The sequence below is a fragment of the Pezoporus wallicus genome, unplaced genomic scaffold, assembly GCF_028554395.1.
Source record: "Pezoporus wallicus isolate ANWC-B61680 ecotype Strahan unplaced genomic scaffold, APGP_CSIRO_Pwel_v1 contig_2384, whole genome shotgun sequence".
Classification (NCBI taxonomy): Eukaryota; Metazoa; Chordata; class Aves; order Psittaciformes; family Psittacidae; genus Pezoporus; species Pezoporus wallicus.
In genome coordinates, this window is record NW_026640488.1 from 229,499 (window position 1) to 248,800 (window position 19,302).

At 40.6% G+C, this 19,302-nt stretch overlaps 1 protein-coding gene across 1 annotated transcript in view; it reads right to left on the minus strand.

Annotated features, from left to right (window-relative positions):
- The window catches only part of TNKS (tankyrase), a gene marked incomplete at its 5' end in the record, with an annotated part of 139,819 nt that overhangs the window by 64,134 nt on the left and 56,383 nt on the right, over window positions 1–19,302 (minus strand). The window contains 2 exons of the mRNA XM_057419188.1: window positions 1,959–2,034; window positions 2,922–2,958. Of these exons, the coding sequence (XP_057275171.1) occupies window positions 1,959–2,034; window positions 2,922–2,958 (113 nt within the window). The remainder of the gene's footprint in view (window positions 1–1,958; window positions 2,035–2,921; window positions 2,959–19,302) is intronic.

Genomic DNA, 19,302 nt, shown 5'->3' on the forward strand with positions numbered 1-19,302 from the left:
TTAAAAACTCAAGGGATCTGTAAAAAAATAACTACAAAAAGCATCAAGGAATGCAAGAAACAACTCCCAAAATGGAAAATCAGCAGAGGTCAGCTGGAGGCAGCTACACCAGCAGAGACTTCATTTACAAGAATGCTGTGCTGTAGGCTGAAAAGCTCATTTAACTTGCAGCACACCTTAGAATGATTAAACCCAGAGTGATCTTGGAATACAGGACCTGAAAGCTTTGCCGTACACATACTTAACAGTTACGAAGCACACTTGCTACGGAGATTTACTTCAATAAAGATTCTGCTCATATATGGTGGGGAAAAACAATTAAAATGGTATCTGGAAGACATCATTAAAAGAAGCTAATTAATATCAATGGCAAGTCATCTTAAAAGGAGCTCATTTACCAACAACCAAACACACACACGGCAAATACCAAAGTGTCCACATTAATTAGCTTTAGCTTCTGAGCTTCAGGCATAATTTTTTTAATGCAGAGGTTGTAATAATACATAAATATTTTCTACTGTCTTAATGTAAATTTTAAAAGCTTTTTAGATTTTTTTTTTATTTGCATTTCAGAGTAATAAATATTCCAGACATCTGTGAGGGCTTATTCCCATCTATATTAACAGAAATCGCAAATCTGCCTTTGGCCTTAAATCAATAGCGATGGGGACTCAATTACTCAGTACAGCACTGCTGTATACCACCATGCTTAATTACAACACAGTGCACTATTAATACCTAAATACAATCTCATTTGAATGGTAAAGTCTTAAAAAAAAGGAAAAAGGAGGAAATAAAGAACTACGGGCAATACGTTTAGTTTTAAAATACGGGGAGATCAGATCTGACACAGCTGAATTAAAAGCCCTTGCTCATTCGCCTGTCCTCACATTATAAAATTGTTTTAAAATCCTGGAATATTCATAAACTTTCAGTCAGTGATACATGTAAACAAGCAAAAAAATGGCTTCCTTTCACGTAATAGGTATCATATGCCTTACAATCAAGAAAACATTTAAAAATGTGTATTAAGAATAGGATTGTTTTCATATGGAGCTGCATTTTTTTTATATACATAATCAGCAATGACATGTTTTTTTAACGAAAATGCAACATGAACTGGCTTATCTTCATTGATTTCAGTGAAACTGGGCTGTTCCACAGCAGCTCCAGCATGAGCAGAGGTTGATATTATGCTCCAACACATTCCACCCAAAATAAAGCAAACTATGAAGGAAAACACTCCCATGCTTTTTTCTCCAAGAGTGAGATGTACTGTTACACGTGAAAGACAGTTGTTAAGAGATGCAGATTAAGAACATTTTGGTACATGGCTAAAAAAAAATAAAAATAACCAGCATTAGTAAATCCAACAGTCGAGACAGACCATCGTCTCCATGACTAAGTCAAAATCACAGGATCTACTTCTCACTCCGTATGTTCTTCCCTCCTCCAGTTTCAGCCTAATCCTTAATTTAACTCATTTAAACATCCCTGCCAGAGAAAGTCAAAACAACAGTGTCAAATTTAAGAAAATGCAAAAGGTGTTAAGCACACCAATACAGTGCCAGTCTGTATGGTAGGGCATCGGGGGCTAAGCCGAATACCAACCACCGCACCTAGACAATGTTCAAATACAAGTGACAACTTCCCTTCCTTAGTTATTTTATTCATCTGCAAGAGTGCATTTTGTTTTTCTTATACAAGGTCTTAAGGTTTCACTTCGCGTGTACGCAGGGTCTGACATTTGAAAGACTCACTCAAATCTGTGTCTGCTGACTGTTGATCTGTCAAAACTGCCAGCATCAAGTACAACAGCGTTTAATTTTATGATGAAAAGACATCACTGTTTTTCCTCCCCATACACTCTCTTGGTTCCTAGTATCCATCTCTGGTTCCTAGCATGGTTAAATTTGCCCTCCTTGAATAACAGAAATAAAAAGCAGGTATTAACTTACCTTACGCCCATCACTTGCATGGCAGTTCACATTTAAAGGTGTCAATAAAGCCATCAGTTTTTCTTCATTACCACTCCTGTAAATGGAGAGGAGATGATTACGGGAAGGGGAGGGGAAAAAAAAAAATACAGAGCTCTTTGCAAAACATTTGCTAAGGAGCTGGATATCAAAGACAGCATAGTGAAATTTGTACTCTGTCAGGGAGAATGTCTGATGGCTTAAGGATCTTCTGAACATTTCAAAATCAAGGGTAAATACAGAAAATTAAATTTGCAGTTAAGTGAATTACAAAAGATCACGCAAAAACACCTCTTAATTTATCTTCTTAATCGCATCTGTATTTCCTTTATGTAATTTTACAGATCCTCTGAAAGCCATCTGCTGAATGAAATGTTCTGAATTAAATACATTTTCATAGTATATGGCCCACAGCATTTGAAACAACTACATGGCAATATCCAGAAAATTTTCAGAAGGGTTAACGATCTATATAAAATGGTCTTGTGCTGTCAGAAGGAAGGATGAAAGCATCTTTGGAATATATGACTGAACTTTACACCTTTTGTATAGGCTTCCTTACACTCTGTTCTGATAAAGCCTATTTTCAAAACATCCTAAGGTAGCAGTAAAAACCAAAAGGAAAAAAATTGCATTACTTAAATTGCCCCTAAAAAGAACAGTCACAAAACGATAAAGAGGATTTAAGCAGCTTACAAGCAAAAACTCAATATTAACCTTATAACCACCATAGTGGGGGATTTCAATTACATAAACAGGCTTTTCCATTTGTACCAGACAGTAAAGTCCAAAGAGATTCATGCTAATTAAGTGGTTTGTTTGCATCATTTAACAGAAAGGCAATGACGAAACATTACTGCTTTAAAAATCCCTTTTCCTCTCCTGCTTCTCCCTCCACCATCCCCCAGCCCCACCAATATGCTTTATATTCTAAGCAGCACTCACCTAGCAGCTTCCAGGAGTTCGTCCTTCTTGTATTCACCTAAATGATTGCAAAATATCATGCTGTTAGCATTTGGCAGAAGACAGATTAAGAAATGCAGTAGGAAGCAAATACAGAATTAAAACAGAAGAGGAGAAAAAAGCCCACACCCCGCTGGGTGATGGAGCTGTGACGTTAGCCAGCTTGTGGAGGCAGCATCACCAGTACCTTGGAGACGGGCAGCAAATTGACGCATCTTCTTGTCCAATCCTCAGATGGAAAGGCTTTCTTCGGACGACCAATGACTGCGAAATCTTGTGTCCAGAAACACAGTCCCGCTGATAACAGCATGTCAGCTGAAGACAATGTCCCCACCCCCTGCCCTATTCAGTATGTCACATTATACTTGGGAAGCATAATAAATTCCGAGACAAAAGCGAGGCAGTGTGGCTTTTTAGAAGGTACAAATTACCGATCTCCAAAGCTCTCACCTGCCTATTTGAATAGTAATATTCAACTTCAAGTTCTTTACAAGAGCAGTGGTTATTTTAAAAAAATCAAATATTATATAATCAGCCACTTTCCAAGAAAATACGCATTTGAAATAGAAAGCACAGACAAAAGAGCATGAACTCTCCAAGAGATTTTGTTGTGAGACTCTGAGATTAGAGATAAGTACGAGCAATGTTAAAGAAACATTTACATTTGAAATTCTCAGCTACAACAGACAACTCAGGAGGATTAAAATTGCATGTCAATATCTTAAAAAGAGCAATGAACAAGACCACCTGTGTACGTAACACCATATTCTATAAAGCTGAATCATGATGGCATTCTGCAATACAAATGTAGGGGAATTTCAATTCAGAAATTAGAAAAATAGCTTCTTAGCAGCTTTATAAAGCCACAGAGCAGAGAGTATCCTAAAAGCCAAAAGATGCAGGGCTTGAAAAACATACCATATACCACCTCTGGCACAGAATTAAAGCCTAACCACAATGCTGTAAGAAAAACAGGAAGACGAAGCTGTCCCGCAAGAAAGAAAAAACCTGCCTCCTATGTATGTTTATAATAAGCCTCCAATGAAATTCTCCATTCAGGGAAGGAAAACTGACGGTCATAGAAATGCCACATTGGACTGCAGGTAAACTGGAAGGTTCCTCTGGAAACAGTATCACTCAACAAATTGCTTCTCCAGGCTGCGGGAGAAGAGTTGGAGTCCTCATCCATCCAAGCAAACAGCTTGATACTCCCCCCATCACAGCTCCTCCAATTATCAGCAGAGGGGGACAACAACCACAACAAGGAGCACTGTTCAGCATCTTGCCTTTACAAAAGGGTAAGTAGTAAGAGGGTGAGTACACACAGCCATGCACTTCCCACCCTTCTCCCTAGCCACAGGGAATTCTCAAACAAAGGCAGAATCTGCATCTCATCATACTGGTGAATTTTCCTTCCACAAATGTGTTTAATTGCTTTCTGAAACATACTCAGCTTTGAGGATTCACAACCTGCAGCAAAGAGTTCTGCCATGCGACTGCCTCCCACATGATGGGTTTCTTAACAGAGAGCAGTTCTGTGCTGCTGAACCCCAGTGATGGAGCAGATGAGTTCAATGCAAAGCTGAAGAACTGTAATTGCCATTTCAAATATAGGCCATGAAGGTTAATTTAGCTTTTGGAAGAAATTATCATCTGTCTTAATGAAAACTTGATAATGAAACAAGTAAAATGACACAAAAATATGACTGCCTTTGTCTTGCCATTGCTCTTTGACTTCATCAGAGGGGGCTCCTGTCCACCACAGGCTTTTTTGAGCCATGGTATATGTTCCTCTTTTCTGACTTTAATGAAGCTAGAATACTGGGCACAGTTGTAAGTGTTTCAGATCAATGGTGAGTGAAAAGCTTTGGTCAGCGTGTGAGGAGGAAAACAAAGATACTCCATTACTACAGCGTTACTTGTGCAACAATTTCAAACAGCTGGATTTCCGGCAGGAGAGTTACTGGCCTGTATTAGATCAACACTTTATGGATGTAATCAGATTAAAAGACCAGTATGCACATTCTGGTTGCAGTGCATCTAGCAGTCCTAACCAGGCTTTTGAACACTATTAGGTTAGACAATTGTAATAACATTTTTCCTTCATGCTCAGTAAGTTGGTACTTAAAAACACAAAAGCACTTCAATTAGCTGACCATCAGAAATGTAAGGCTGTGGCTCTTGGTTTAGAAATGTCTCACTGTATGCCCAAGTAAATCAGTTACTTTTACTAAGTGGTACTTTTAAAAAAAGGTATTTACTGGTACTGTTGAAATTCATAAAAGCTACTCTTGAAACTTGTCACAGCTCTGCCACACTGTAATATGGATTAGGAAAAACATTACCTTCTAATGGACTAACTTTATTACTCTCAAAAACCCAACATATTTTGCAAAGTAACACCTAAAATTATGCAGGTGTTTATAGCACGTCATCATGTTTGCTAAGAAAGGCAAAGCACACATCACAGGGCTCTGCTCTCCTGCCTAGGAGCAGGATGAAGGGATAACCCTTGACCACTGGAGCAAACAGCTGGTGGGATGCCACTGAGCAGAGAGGGCTGATGGCATTTGGGAGAAGTGGGTGGCACTGTCTGCAGGCCCAGCTGCTGCTGGCGCAGGCTGTGTTCCCACCAGAGGGCTCTGCCAACACAGCTAAAGCTGCTTGACTACGGAGTGTATCAAAGGCCATCCTACAGCATTTGGCCACAGCTACTTCATAAAATATTCATTTGCAAAGCATTTGAAAACAAACCATGCGTGCTTGTGGCAGAGATGAATTTGAAGTTCTGAGCTGAAGTACAGGAATACAGACCATCAACCTCACATAATACTTCTCTAAGAAGACATTCAAAGAATGTCAAACTGTTTGACTTGAACCAAGCTAACAGCATCACTTACAGAGCTCATTTGGGCAGGGTAGGATTTACAGTTTTGCAAAAGGGCACCTGCAGAACAAAGCATAGGTAACAGCCTGAATTACTCTTCCAAATCTCTTAGCAGTTACTACCTTTGAGAGAAAAACATCCTTCAAATCACAGTGTCAACACAGATGATTTTCGGCAGCAATATTTTGGATAGCACAAAGCCTGCCTGCCAGAGGTGTGAAAGTTAATGTTGTTAGGCCTTGCCACAGAAGACCAAACCTGATATATAAGGCTGCAAATAATTTTTATCCATTTGCTATTTGGCCTCTCCATCATATTTCAGGTCAACCCATCCCTTCTGTGTTTCATGGGAAGCCATAACACCACCAGACACATCCTGCCACACCAGAACTTGCCAGGCACGCCTCCCTTCTCTGTACAAGGCAGCCCAGAGTGAAAGCCCAGAAAGGCTACCACTTCTTGGCCCACCAGCCCACAAAGAGAACACTGAACTTGCTCACCTCCACATGCTGCGTACCCCAGAGACAGCTGGCCTGGGAATTTGCCAAAGGTGAGGACAGAAAGTGTGTGAAATGGGGAACAGAGCTATACTATAACAGTGCCCCTGTTCCCATCACATAGCAGGCAAAAGGGTACTTAAGCAGAAACTGCCCAGTGTCTGGTGCTCACTGCATCTGATCAAATTCACTGCTTACAGCTTGCTCAACACCATTTAAACCATGAATTTCTCCACTTGCTCCCAGCTCCAGATCACACTGCTGCTGCTCCATTTATGCTGGAACTAACAGGTCGCCACTGGTAACTACAGATAATTGGTTTCAAAACACAGCTACCACGAGGCACCTAACTAGCCCTATTGCTTTCCTCTCCCAGGAAAAAAACAGTTATCTCCCAGACCTCCGATTAGCTGCTGTGAACTAGTGACCACAGCTCCACATGCTATGCAGCCACTGCTCTACCTGTCCCTAGCTGCATTTTGCAGTAGCTGATTAGCAGTGAATGCTTATTAGTTATCAGACATCAGTGGCCGCTTGCACCCAGCAGTTAAGCAGATCAGTAGCTGGAAGCTGAATTGAGATCTCAGTAGAAGACAGGAGACCTTGGCTTGCACCGAGACAACATGCTGATCAGCAGCCACTTTTAATCCAGCCGCAGCAGATGAAAGTAACTGAAAGAAGAGGGCATACTGAGCTGGAGACATACACCAACAAATGCAGGAACATTGTACTCGGAGAATGAAAGGCTGAAATCTTTATGGGCTCCTAATGTATTCCTTTCATTTGTGCTTTCCAACTTAAGGATAAAACCTGCAGCCAGAAAAGCGCAACTAGGCTGCTGCAGCTAGTCTCCCTGAGTCCTCCTCTACCATCAACCTGTTCTTCCTACTCCTCATCTTCAGGGTGCCATCTTCCTAATGTGGTTATTGGCGCCACATGATTATGTGGTGTTACACTGGGTCACACTGAAAAGCTAAGTGCAGCATATATCAATTCTGTTATTCTGTTATCAATTCTGTTAAAGAGCTACAAACAGTATTCTATCAATCCACTCCTAGATTTAATTCACTAGCAACCTTTGCATTTTAAACTTACTATATGAGCCTATGAAACATGACCATCATATACAAATGCATATGAAACAAAAGAAAAAAAATCGCAAATTCCGGAAACAACTAACACAATGAATCAATTCTACAGTGTACTTTACAAATAACTTCTACCATCTCTTAAAAGTGTTGAAATTTCATCTGAAAAACCTATCTGAATGCATGGCATAATCCAATGGGGCTTTTCCAGTGCAATGGGGCTTTTTCCAGAAACAAGGTGAATTGCTCTCCTCTCCCACTCTCCCCTTACATGTCAGCTAACACAGAAACCTATTCAGAGCCAAAATGTCAACCTGGACAAAACAGGTTTTGTGTTATCATACCATCATGCGTCAGTTTTTCACAGTGAGGACAATTCCCTAAAAATTAATGTCAAAGAGATTAAACCAAGCCATTATTATCCAACATAACAGCAGAAAATGATGGGGGAAAATCAGACTGAAAATATGTTCAACCATACTGAAAAACTAAAGAGTATGAACAAGACAGACATCATATGGAATCACAAATTTAAATCCACAGATCGCTGATAAGGAGTGAAAAATTTTACACTAGTCAATGGTACCCTGCTTCGGAGATATGAGACAAAAGGATGTGGGCCTCATGAACATAGTACTGTCGCCAACGGCTGAAGAGAAGAGATTAATGAATATTACAATCACAGAATGGCTGAGGATGAAGGGAGTCTGGTGGCTGGTTCTCCCATCTAGCCCTTCTATTCAGGCAGGCCACCTAGAGCAGCCTGCCCAGGACTGTGCCCAGGCAGCTTTTGAATCTCTCCAAGGTTGGAGACTCCACAGCCTCTCTGAGCAACCTGTGCCAGTGCTTGGTCCCACTGAGCTTTACTCATTACCTTTCCAGGTGGCCATGTCTTCAGGACCTTTTGGTTCTTTCTCAGCAGCTGCAGACTTAGCAACACTGAAAGTCTGGGGTGAAATCTTCCTCCATTTGAAAACATGGCAACTCCGTATTCGACTGACCATGTGCAGGATAGGCTTCATACTGGCTGCCTACCTTGAAAACCTTAATTACTGCTTTTAAAAATACATGTCCCACACAAAGACTGAGAAGATATTAATGAACAGCCCAGCAGGGATTTTTTTCAAATATTCACAACTACCCAGCAACACAGGGTATATGGGATCTCCAATACAGCAGTAGAGACAGTGGGTATCAGAAGCTGTCCTTTTTTCTCACTGAAGTGTTCCTGGTAACATCCCCAGCAGGTACTCTGCTAGCATATGACTGCTGGGAAAACACCATCAGAGTCCTGATACAGGGAGTGGGAGGGCTGAGAACTTGTTTTTCCATCAGATCCATTACTTCATACAGCTCAGCCCATAGCCATGCAAACACGTCCCTGAGAATAAAGAGTCTGTACAAAGTAAAGCAGAGAGGAGGGAGGGGCACTGCTACAAAGAAAGCAATCTATGGACCAGAATCTAGGGTTTCGCAAGAAATAAATACTGCAGAAATATATTAAAATACATCTTCTCTCTGACCCTTCAGGACTTCACAGATTTACAAGTGAGCAAGGAGCACACATCCACATATGCCATCCTTTTTAATCCACTGCAATCTTTGGAGTAATATTTAAGTATTTAAACAAATATTCAAGTTATAATCAGAGCAAGAGGTTTTCAGTGCTTGTGACAGACTAGTAGGCGGCTTGTTTTGATGGTTTGTTGTCCGTCTGTCCACCCTTTTTTTCTTAAACCACCATTTTTCTGGCAAACTCAGATTTTATCTTCAATGTGGCTACTTTTGGAATGGTCCAATCATGCCATTAAAATACTCAGGAATTCCTTCTTCCCCATTTAACTTTTCTTATAAGTAAAGCAACAGGTGAGACTAAAAGATGGAGTTAAATCAGAGCAAGGTATTTTTACTACCCAAAATGCACAAGCTTGTGGAAATAACTGCCTGACACAGCAAAAAAAATAAATTCAACAATACAAGAGGTGTGTTGAAATAATATCCTTTGGGAAAGGGCATTTATAACTAAGAAATACAAGAAACACATGAGAAGAAAAAGGAACAGAAATAATAATTTCAGATTTTATTATTATACTCCCTTACAACCCATGTGTTTAGGGTTAATTTCTTTACGCCTCTTGCACTTCTCCACTCAGCTGTTTCGCACAAGTAAATGGGCTGATTTTATAAGCTGTCTAATAGGTTTCACCAGGAACACAGCAAGATCCTAATTTTAAGTTCCTGTCACAGAGGAAAAACACCAAAGCAACCCTAGTATATACAAGAGTAACAGAAAAGCAACTCAGCAAATAACATCTTCAAAAACAAGTTGCAGACAATGGAGAAGGTTACCATGGGGTTTGGTACTTTGACTCTTCCTCTTCTGTTGAGCACATGGATTCAGATTAGCCATTTCTAACAGAGATTTAAAAATTGAAAGTGCCTGAGCTTATAGTGAAGTGCTTTTAGGGACATGTTTTAAAGGGGACTGGGAATTACAGAAATAAGCATACACAATTTGGTTTGGGCCACAACTCTACTACTGAGCTAGCAGCATCTTACCTGGAACAACTTCCAGTTAGGCAGATAGAGCTCAAATCCAGAGCACTTCTGATTTAGTCTTCTAGAAACAGAAAGCTGCATCTCTTCTAAGGCCTGGCAGGAAGCAGCACATTGGGAAATCTGCAGCCTTGCATAGTGCAAAGCCTCTGCCTTAAGTGATGGTAGAGGCTCTTGTGTAGTAAGCCATGAATTCAAAGCACATATAGTAAATAAGCATACATAAGAAACAGTGGTTATTAAATGTCATCTTCATATCAAAGTATAAATTGCACACATTCTACATTATGCGGTTTAGTCACTGAGAAGGATTAGGTGGTACATCAAAATGAGCCTTTGGTGCACGTGCAATAATAGCACCATTAAGTTTACATTTGGCATACAACATACTTTTGTCTCTCAGAGGAGCTCTTTCCAGTGGTGCTGACTATTTATTAAAAAATGCTATCAGATTTCCTTCACCATACAGTGGCAGGAAGATGAAAAAGTCCCTCTGTCAGATGGTTTCCAATTTCTTAACTCTTAAATCATAAGAGACGAAGACGAAGTGAAGTTAATCACAGAAAAGAGAAGGATCTTCCTGAATGTGCAGCAACAAAACACCCTAAAACCACCCATCATGTGGTAATCCAGAGGGACCTCGACACGCTTGTAAGGTGGGCTGATGCCAACCTTATGAAGTTTAACCAAGGTCCTACACCTGGGTCGGAGCAATCCCAGGCATAGCTACAGGTCAGGGCAGGTTGGGGGTGTTGGCTGATGAGAAAATGAACATGAGCCAGCAGTGTGCATTTTCCCAGAAAAGCCAAGACAGTGGCTTTTCCCCAGAAAGCCAACCGTATCCTGGGCTGCATCAAAAGGAGTGTGACCAGCAGGTCAAAGGAGGTGATCCTGCCCCTTTACTCTGCTCTTGTGAGACCTCACCTGGAGTATTGTGCGCAGTTCTGGTGTCCCCAACATAAAGAGGACATGGAACTGTTGGAACAAGTCCAGAGGAGGGCCACGAGGATGATCAGGGGACTGGAGCACCTCCTGTATGAAGAGAGGCTGAGGAAGTTGGGGCTGTTCAGCCTGGAGAAGAGAAGGTTGCGTGGAGACCTCAAAGCAGCCTTCCAGTATCTAAAGGGGGGGTGTACGGGGATGCTGGGGAGCAACTGCTCATTAGGGACTGTAGTGATAGGACAAGGGATAATGGGTTAAAACTTAAACAGGGGAAGTTTAGATTGGATATAAGTAAGAAGTTCTTTACTGTTAGGGTGGTGAGGTACTGGAATGGGTTGCCCAGGGAGGTTGTGAATGCTTCATCTCTGGCAGTGTTCAAGGCCAGGCTGGACAGAGCCTTGGGTGGCATGGTTTAGTGTGAGGTGTCCCTGCCCATGGCAGGCGGGTTGGAACTAGATGATCTTAAGATCCTTTCCAACCCTAGCTGTTCTATGATTCTAATCCATATAATCATCTTACCTTCAAAAATGCTACCAGACCCTACAATATAAATCTCTTCTGAAATAATAAGTCTGACAAATCTTTTAAAACCCATTCTCTTCAGTATACCTTTACAAGTAGTTTGAATTTCTTCATATTAGTAGTGCATGCTACTCAAACACCACACACACCCATTTTTTATTTGTAGCATGATAAACATTATTTTCAATACATCTGTGCTATTTCAGAATGCTGTACTTTCCTTGAAGACACAACACCACTCATCTGTCACATTTTCAGACTGAGACTGGAAGGGGAAAAAGGGGAAAAGGAATTGCAGGATTTCAAGAGACTGGGAAGAAAATCCAGACATCCTGCAATCAAAACACACTGGTGAGAGGGGAAAACCTAAAGGGGTCGAAGCTCACCTTTTCAAGTTCAGTACTCACAAGATCTCTTCCAAAATACATATGGAAAAGGAAACCTGATTGTGTTTTTTACCAGAGCTTTTGAGCTTTCCCCATCACCCACCCCTTCATGGCTAATGCTAAAGCAACATTCCCATGGCTCTCCCTCTTCCCTTCATTTCTTTTTGCTATCAGCAAAAACAAACCACCAGTAATTTCCACTACTCCAGCCATGCTCTGTATTAACAACTAAACAACTTCCATTTTCCCAGCAATTACTTCTTTCTCATTTCTGCTATACAACTGCATATGTATTTCCTCTGGGTTTTCTAGGAAATCTTTCTGGAGGAAGACAAAGGACTATGAAATTTCGTCAGAGACTTGAGTACAGTGAAGGTGGATAGACAGCCAAGTAGCATATCCAGAACTGAGCAGGAGAAATAGGCTGCTTCCATATTAGTGCATCCTTTTTAAAAGCCAGGTCCCTCTCCTGTCCTTCCAAACAATCTCCTCAAGCAATGAACCCTATTTTATTCCCCCAGAATATTCTCTAAAGAGAAACCCCAGAAATGCCCATTTATAACTGACACAAAGCACAGAATATAAAAAGCAACCCTCAGGAAAGCCATACTATATAAAAGCAAGCTCCAAAATTATGCTGCATCACCTAATCTTTCTTCAAAAAGAACTCCAAAGTGAGCATAAACAGACTAAATTTTGCAGTCTCTCCAATTCTCCCACTGCAGATAAAACATACTTGCAAACTGGGGACACTCTGTCTGAAAATCTATACCTGGATTCAAAATTGAAGCCTTTATTTTAATCAAAAAACCTTATACTCTTAGACACAGCAAACATGACTGATTTTGTACTAACAATTTGTACACATTTAAAGAAGTGGGGGTTTTGATGTTTGCTAGGAAATTAATAAGACACACAAAATGTGCATATGTGCCAAAGTGTACTATTACCAACTTTAAATGTTTTTTACTGAACAGTACAAACCTTCCTCTTTAAGTCTGAAGCTGCCCCATGTATCCAAACTTACTCTACAAGCTTGAGGAAATGAAAGCTGCAACACTGTAAAAATGCACACATGTTGCCAGGATTGCCCTGCAGCACATGGCCTGGAAGGAACTCAAAGCCACTTAAATCACTTCTCTACCTCCTAGATAAAAAAACACAAAACATTTCCTATGCCTGCTGGGCTACAGTAGTGAGAAGGAGGAAGGAACTCCTTTATAACTGGAGGAAACACAAGGCAAACCTGTCAAACACACAGCAATGAAACTACCTCGCTTTATTTTGGAAGTTAAATCAGTGCCACAACATTATCTGTATCACCAAGAGCAGATATCATTAAGGGGGGGCAGGAGTCAACTTATTTTAATGCAACACTTGGCAAAGTACAGCAAGTAAATCCTTATGAAAAGGATGCAAAACAGAGGTAATAGATTTCATTATAATGAACAATCTTGTCACTCCAAACAGGAAGCCAATCTGCCGACAGTTCAGTTTAAGTATTTTGAAAAGTATGCATTTCCCCATAATGAAAGGGTGGTAACAAAACAACCAAACCTCTTTTCCACTTGTATTAAAGTCATATAACTCAAATAACTTTGCCTCACTGCTGCAGGCAAATTTTCCCTCCCCATGCATTTTTATTTGCCAGTTAAGGGTCAAAAGACAGTTGGAAAATAAAGAAAAGCTTGGTACAATCTGGGGTAGAGAGGAGATTGCAGCATGACTGGAAACTGGGTAAGTGGATGGATATGCAAGTTTAATGCTAGTACCCCAGAATAAAAAGCAGCTGTGTTTGACTTGGAACATCCTTCCCCTCCCTTCATCCTTCCCATCAGAACTTAAGGTATAAGGAATATATACTTAAAAACAATGCTTCCCTTTGTTTTGTGCCATTTTTAAAAATAATCTTTAATGAACACATCTTTGCACTAGCAGTGATCAGTCACAGTAACTCAGCTCAAGCTTTGCCTGCTCTGAGAAGTGGTGTGGTCTCTGTGTACTCAGGCAAAGAGCTGCTCTGTGCCCTACATGTAACTAGGGTTGTGTTTTAAGCGGAAAGAAAAGTATGGATTTACATATGATGTTTAGAATCTAGACCTGCAAATGGCTGTCCTCACTAAAAAGATCTATTATAACACCAGCTGGGGGAAAATGAATTTGTTATTTATATTCAGACACTATTTGCTACTCCTGTTGCAATAACATACCACAAGATGGAAATACAGCAATAATCAGATACACTGCTCATACACAGGAGGTTGCACTGTGAAGGGTTACATTATTTACCAACAATGAAAGAATAATTACACATTACATATATCTCAAGTTTTGTAAATATTTTCAGTCCCTTATATCAACCTCATTGTTTTAAATGCTTTGCTAGACAAATGCCTGATGGACTAAAATAGCTGAAGGGACCTACAGTGATCGTCTAATCCAACTGCCTGATCACTTCAGACCAAAAGTTAAAGCATGTTGCTAAGGGCATTGTTTAAATGCCTCTTAAACACTGACTGGTCTGGGGTGTCAATCACCTCTCTCTAGGAAGCCTGTTAAGAGTGTTTGTCCACCCACTTGGTAAAGAAATGCTTCCTCATGTGCAGCCTAAACTTCCCCTGGCACAGCTTTGAACCATCCCCACACATCCTGTCACTGGACACCAGGGAGAGGAGCTCAGCATCTCCCTCTCCACTTCCCCTCCTCGGGAAGCTGCAGAGAGCAATGGGGTCACCCCCCAGCCTCCTTTTCTCCAAACTTGACAAGCCCAAAGTCCTCAGCTGCTGCTCATAGGAATAAAAGGATTATACATACGATCTCTTCAAACAAATAACTTGTAGCCCTAAATGACAATATGGTTCACTACAAAGACTGGAAACAGAATAGCGCCACTGTAAAAAAGAAGGCTGAAATAGACACTGACTCATTAATTAAAAGCAAGAGCTTTAGTTCACCAGACTGCTGTTATTATGTTTCACCTCTAAAGAGCGTTCGTTCTTCAATTTTTCATTTATGCACACAGTTTCATTTCATGCAATATAGAGCTGCCTCCTCAAGAGACACCCTACACAGGATGACTACAGAAACCAGTCACCCATTATGTCCAGCTTGACACTGTTGATTCCAATAAACCATATAATTATATATAATAAAGTGCACATGGTATAAATTTAAATACCAGGACTTCACTCTCACAGATATACCCATGAATAAAGCACTTTCCAAACCCAATGTTCCCTCTTTGATGCAGGCCAGAAAGGAAATACATAAACTACATTTATCCTCAGCACGACAGCTCTGCAGGTTTCTGTACAGACCTGCAGTGAAAGGTACGTTTTAATTACATTCTGCCTGATGTGGGAAAAAATATTGCTTTCCAATCTCAGTTACTTCCAGTAATTCTCATTAGATTTCAAAACTCTGCTCACCTCAAATAATTCAAGAACGTAATTGGCCAAAAAGCATCCCTACATTCCTCATTCATCAGAACCATGAATGGTATTAAATACTCCCAAGAAAATACATTTAAATGATCCTCTTAATAGGTAATAGGATTACCAGCAGCTCCTAAACCAGCCTATTTTGCCAGTGGCTCTATTTCAAAGTTATTCTGAGGTACCTTTCATTTTTAACTTCCAAAACCTGGCATTTTAAACCTCCATTTGACTTAAAATGAAAGACAGCCATGCAAGAGTTAATGCAGGTCCTCTCTGTCCTATGCATGAGTTCAGCATGAGCTAACCATGTAATACCACTCCTTCCAGACAGCACATACCATCAGAGAGAAATAATACTGTACCTTTCCCACCACCAGCTTCAGATTCCTGCTTACTTGCTTCTGTTAGAGCCCAGTTACTGATTTAGAAGATGGTGAGATCTACTACAGAGAGATCTTGTTTTGTGAGACTGACTCTTCTTTTGGCCATTCTCTGTGCATACCTCCCCAGGGCAAAACCAAGACAGTTTGTAAGAGAACTCTGTCTTCAGAGAGCTGGATGATGAAAACTCCCAGAGAAAGGGCAGCTCTTGCTAGATCACAGTGTGCCATTAAAACAGTTCTAGCATACATGACTAGCATAACATCCTTTACTACAGTCAAAATGGTTTTGGATTTGGATGAAAGACATAAGGCTGAAAAGGAACAGGCAAGGAAATATTCAAAAGGAGAGAGTACTGAAAGCTTATGGTTTTCTTTTTTCTGCTCAATGGTCACAGCAGCAGCCTGACCTGGGCTCTCTAGGAGTCATCAAACTACACAAGACATCAGTCTGCCTCTTTTGTCAAGACAGTTTTTGTATTTACCATTCTGGCCCAAACAGAAGGTTATGCTTAGATAAGGAAGCCCTCATCATTCTTGAGCATACAGATCATGCCTCATCAGAAATCTTCCCTCTAAGAATCAGCAGTGCTCTCTGGCAACTTGAGTCATACTTGGAAGTATGGTACTTTCAGGTCTTTCTTCAAGATGCTGCTCCTGACCACTGCAAAGAGAGAATATCTTCGAAGGGAACGTAAAGTCACATGTGATAAGAGGCCCCAGTGCATGCAAGTAAAATTGCTTTTCCTGTGCCTTGCCTTGTTTTTCCAGGAGAAAAACACTCACCTAGCATATTGCAGCAGTGCAGACAAAAGTGGGTGTATTCTTGAGATGGAGCTACACTTTCCCTTTCAGTGATCAGGAGCAGGTTTCCCTGGACAGCTCAACACAATTTCAAGAGACAAAATGATCCATGAGAGGAAGATTTAGTAGGTAATTAGACCAACAATTTCTCGAACACTGATGAGAGTTCTCATCTAGCTCCCTGAGGATACTACATCACTTGAAAAGGATTCACTTAAAATACCTAGTTTTCAGATTGCGGGGAAGATCAGCAATGCAAACACAGAAATGTTATTCTCTCCATTCTTAGGCAAGTATTGGATTTAATATATTAATATGCTCCTGATGGTTTTTAATGACTGTCTTTGCTCTTTCCATCCCTCATTTTAATCACCAAGCTCTTTTTGTTTGTTTTTTTTTTTAACCTATAAGGCAAAATCCAATTGCCTTTTATCTACTGGAAACTGGAAAAGTTCACAAAAGAATTTTTGATATGACTGCTAAAAATTAAATAGAATCTGCACACCTCCCTTCAAATGAAAGGCTGTTTTTCTATGTTCGGTCAGAGAAAAAAAATCCTTCACTTCCAGGGCAATGGACAACAAGAGACCAACCAGCAAAGCCACATATGAAATAGTCTATTACTGAGAAAATAACATCTCTTCACTAAGGTCTGTTGTGCCCCATGTATTTAGAATGTATAACAAGACCACAAAACTTCAGTTTCTGTACAACTGCTAAATGGACAGCCAGGTTTCTGGATGGTTCTGCTAAGTGGCAGCAGCCTCTCAGTAGCAGATCACTTTTCAATTTCAGCACAGAATTGGCTTTAACAGGCAAGATTTACTCCGCAGGCAAAGCAGAGCTGAAACTTTTAACTCCCAGCATTCATTCTTGCCATAGCTTGGTCACAGAAGGAAGCCCTTCCTGAAGAAGGTTAATTCAGACCGATCACACATTGAAGCGAGACTGCTCTTGACTGGGCTGTGTAACAGTGGATGTAAATCAAGATGCAAATTCAGCCTACACCCTGCCTCACTCTTGGGACAGACTAGTGGGAGCCACTTACATCACATGGCTTGGCTCATGTCAGGCACAAGCATAGCAAGAGGTGACGATTTTGTGGAAGACTGCAGTCACATGAAAATTGCTCTTAATGCCGCAACTCCACAAGTCTGCTGCTAGTGTACGGACAGAGCTACTTCTGTGCCCAAACTGAAAAAGCAAACTGAATTCTGAATCTATGCCATGTTCTTGCCATTACACAAAGTTCAAACAGACAAGAACACTGTATTCTTTAAAGGCAATGAAAACCAAATCTGCAGAGCACAGGAGGTGGACCATGATGCCCTATGGGCAATAAATAATCAAATGAAGTTACATGCCGAAAATGCTACTGAAACAGCAGAAAATACAGGTTTCATTTCAGAACACAATGAATGCCCTCAGAAGAGTAAAGTGCTTGCTTTTTAGGTGATCAAGAGAAAATACAGGACTATAGAAAGGAAACATGGCATTCAAAAATCTGCACGCTACAGAACAGAACCAGCAACTATTTCAAAATATACGCTTGAAAATGTTATAACGTCAACCCTCTTCTCCATGCAGTGTGCAGTGCTGTACTGGACCATATACAGCTTCTACTCAGAGAAGAGATGTCTGACAAGAAGAATGATATCTATGCATAACAGTCTCCTGGAGATATCTTTTGTGTACTTTTTTCGGTTAGCAAATTATTTCAAACGGTCCTTATGTATCGAGACATTTCTATTACCAGTCCCCTTTCTTGCACCCTCCAAAAAGCCTCAAATCATTGCTTGCACTCTTTGCAAAGTAAAATTCCATGCTTGGCTTCCCCCAGCATCTGAAAAATGATGCTGATCTTTCTGGAATATAATATTTTGCTCTTCTGCCAAGAAGGAAGCCATCAACCACCAGTCAGTATTTCAGCTTCCCTTGGCTTATTCACCAACTCGAGGCTGGTACCTCGCCATCTTAATTTCACTCTTGAAAGATGTTTCATCTGTGTAGTAGTACAGGTATTTCACTGCTGCAGACAACTAGCTGCAATTTAGGTATAGAAAAGGCAAGCTACTTCGTGAAGAAATAATGTGTTTTTAATGTTCTACTCATTCTTGCCTTCAGTACTAGGTGAAGATAAAACATCCTACTCTACCTGGCAGCACTTGTTTTCTTCACAGCACCTTTGCCTCGGTTTTTAACCGGGGTGGGAATATACAACATGAAGACAAAAGAAAAATAACAGTAAGTATGCAGAAATGGAAAGTGCACAGTATCACAAAAGGAAAAGAACAAGTGTACAAGAACACTGAAGGAACCAGCACATCATTTTTACTGAAGTCTTAGTAAGAGATTGTGAGAAATTTACATTGTTAGTTCAGTGCCTCCTTTCAACAGGCGATAATTCAAGCAACTTCAGATCCACATGCTTCAACATGTGGACTCAACACATGTACAGCAAGTACAGGTCAGAAACAATCCTCAGGGGAAGATGACACAGTAAGCAACAGCATCAGAATGGTAAATTACTCCAAACAAATTTTTGATGCAATTACTGATGGTGAAAAGGAAAACACAGGATACTTCATCTATGCAGAATTAGTAGTTCAGATGGGGATTAGTACAGGTATTACAGGAATGCTAAAGAACCTGAAGGGATGACAAATCAGGTTATCTTTGAAAGACAAACCACTGGGCTGATATTAGGGGGGTAGCCTACTCCACTGTGGCTTCAATTCAGGGGCAATACCTCAAATCCATGTAGTGAGTGGTCTGGCAGGGTACATCACTATGTTAGCCACAGCAAGGTTTCCATCAGACTGAATTACAACAGCGTGGTAAGGAAGAAACAAAAAACGCCATTA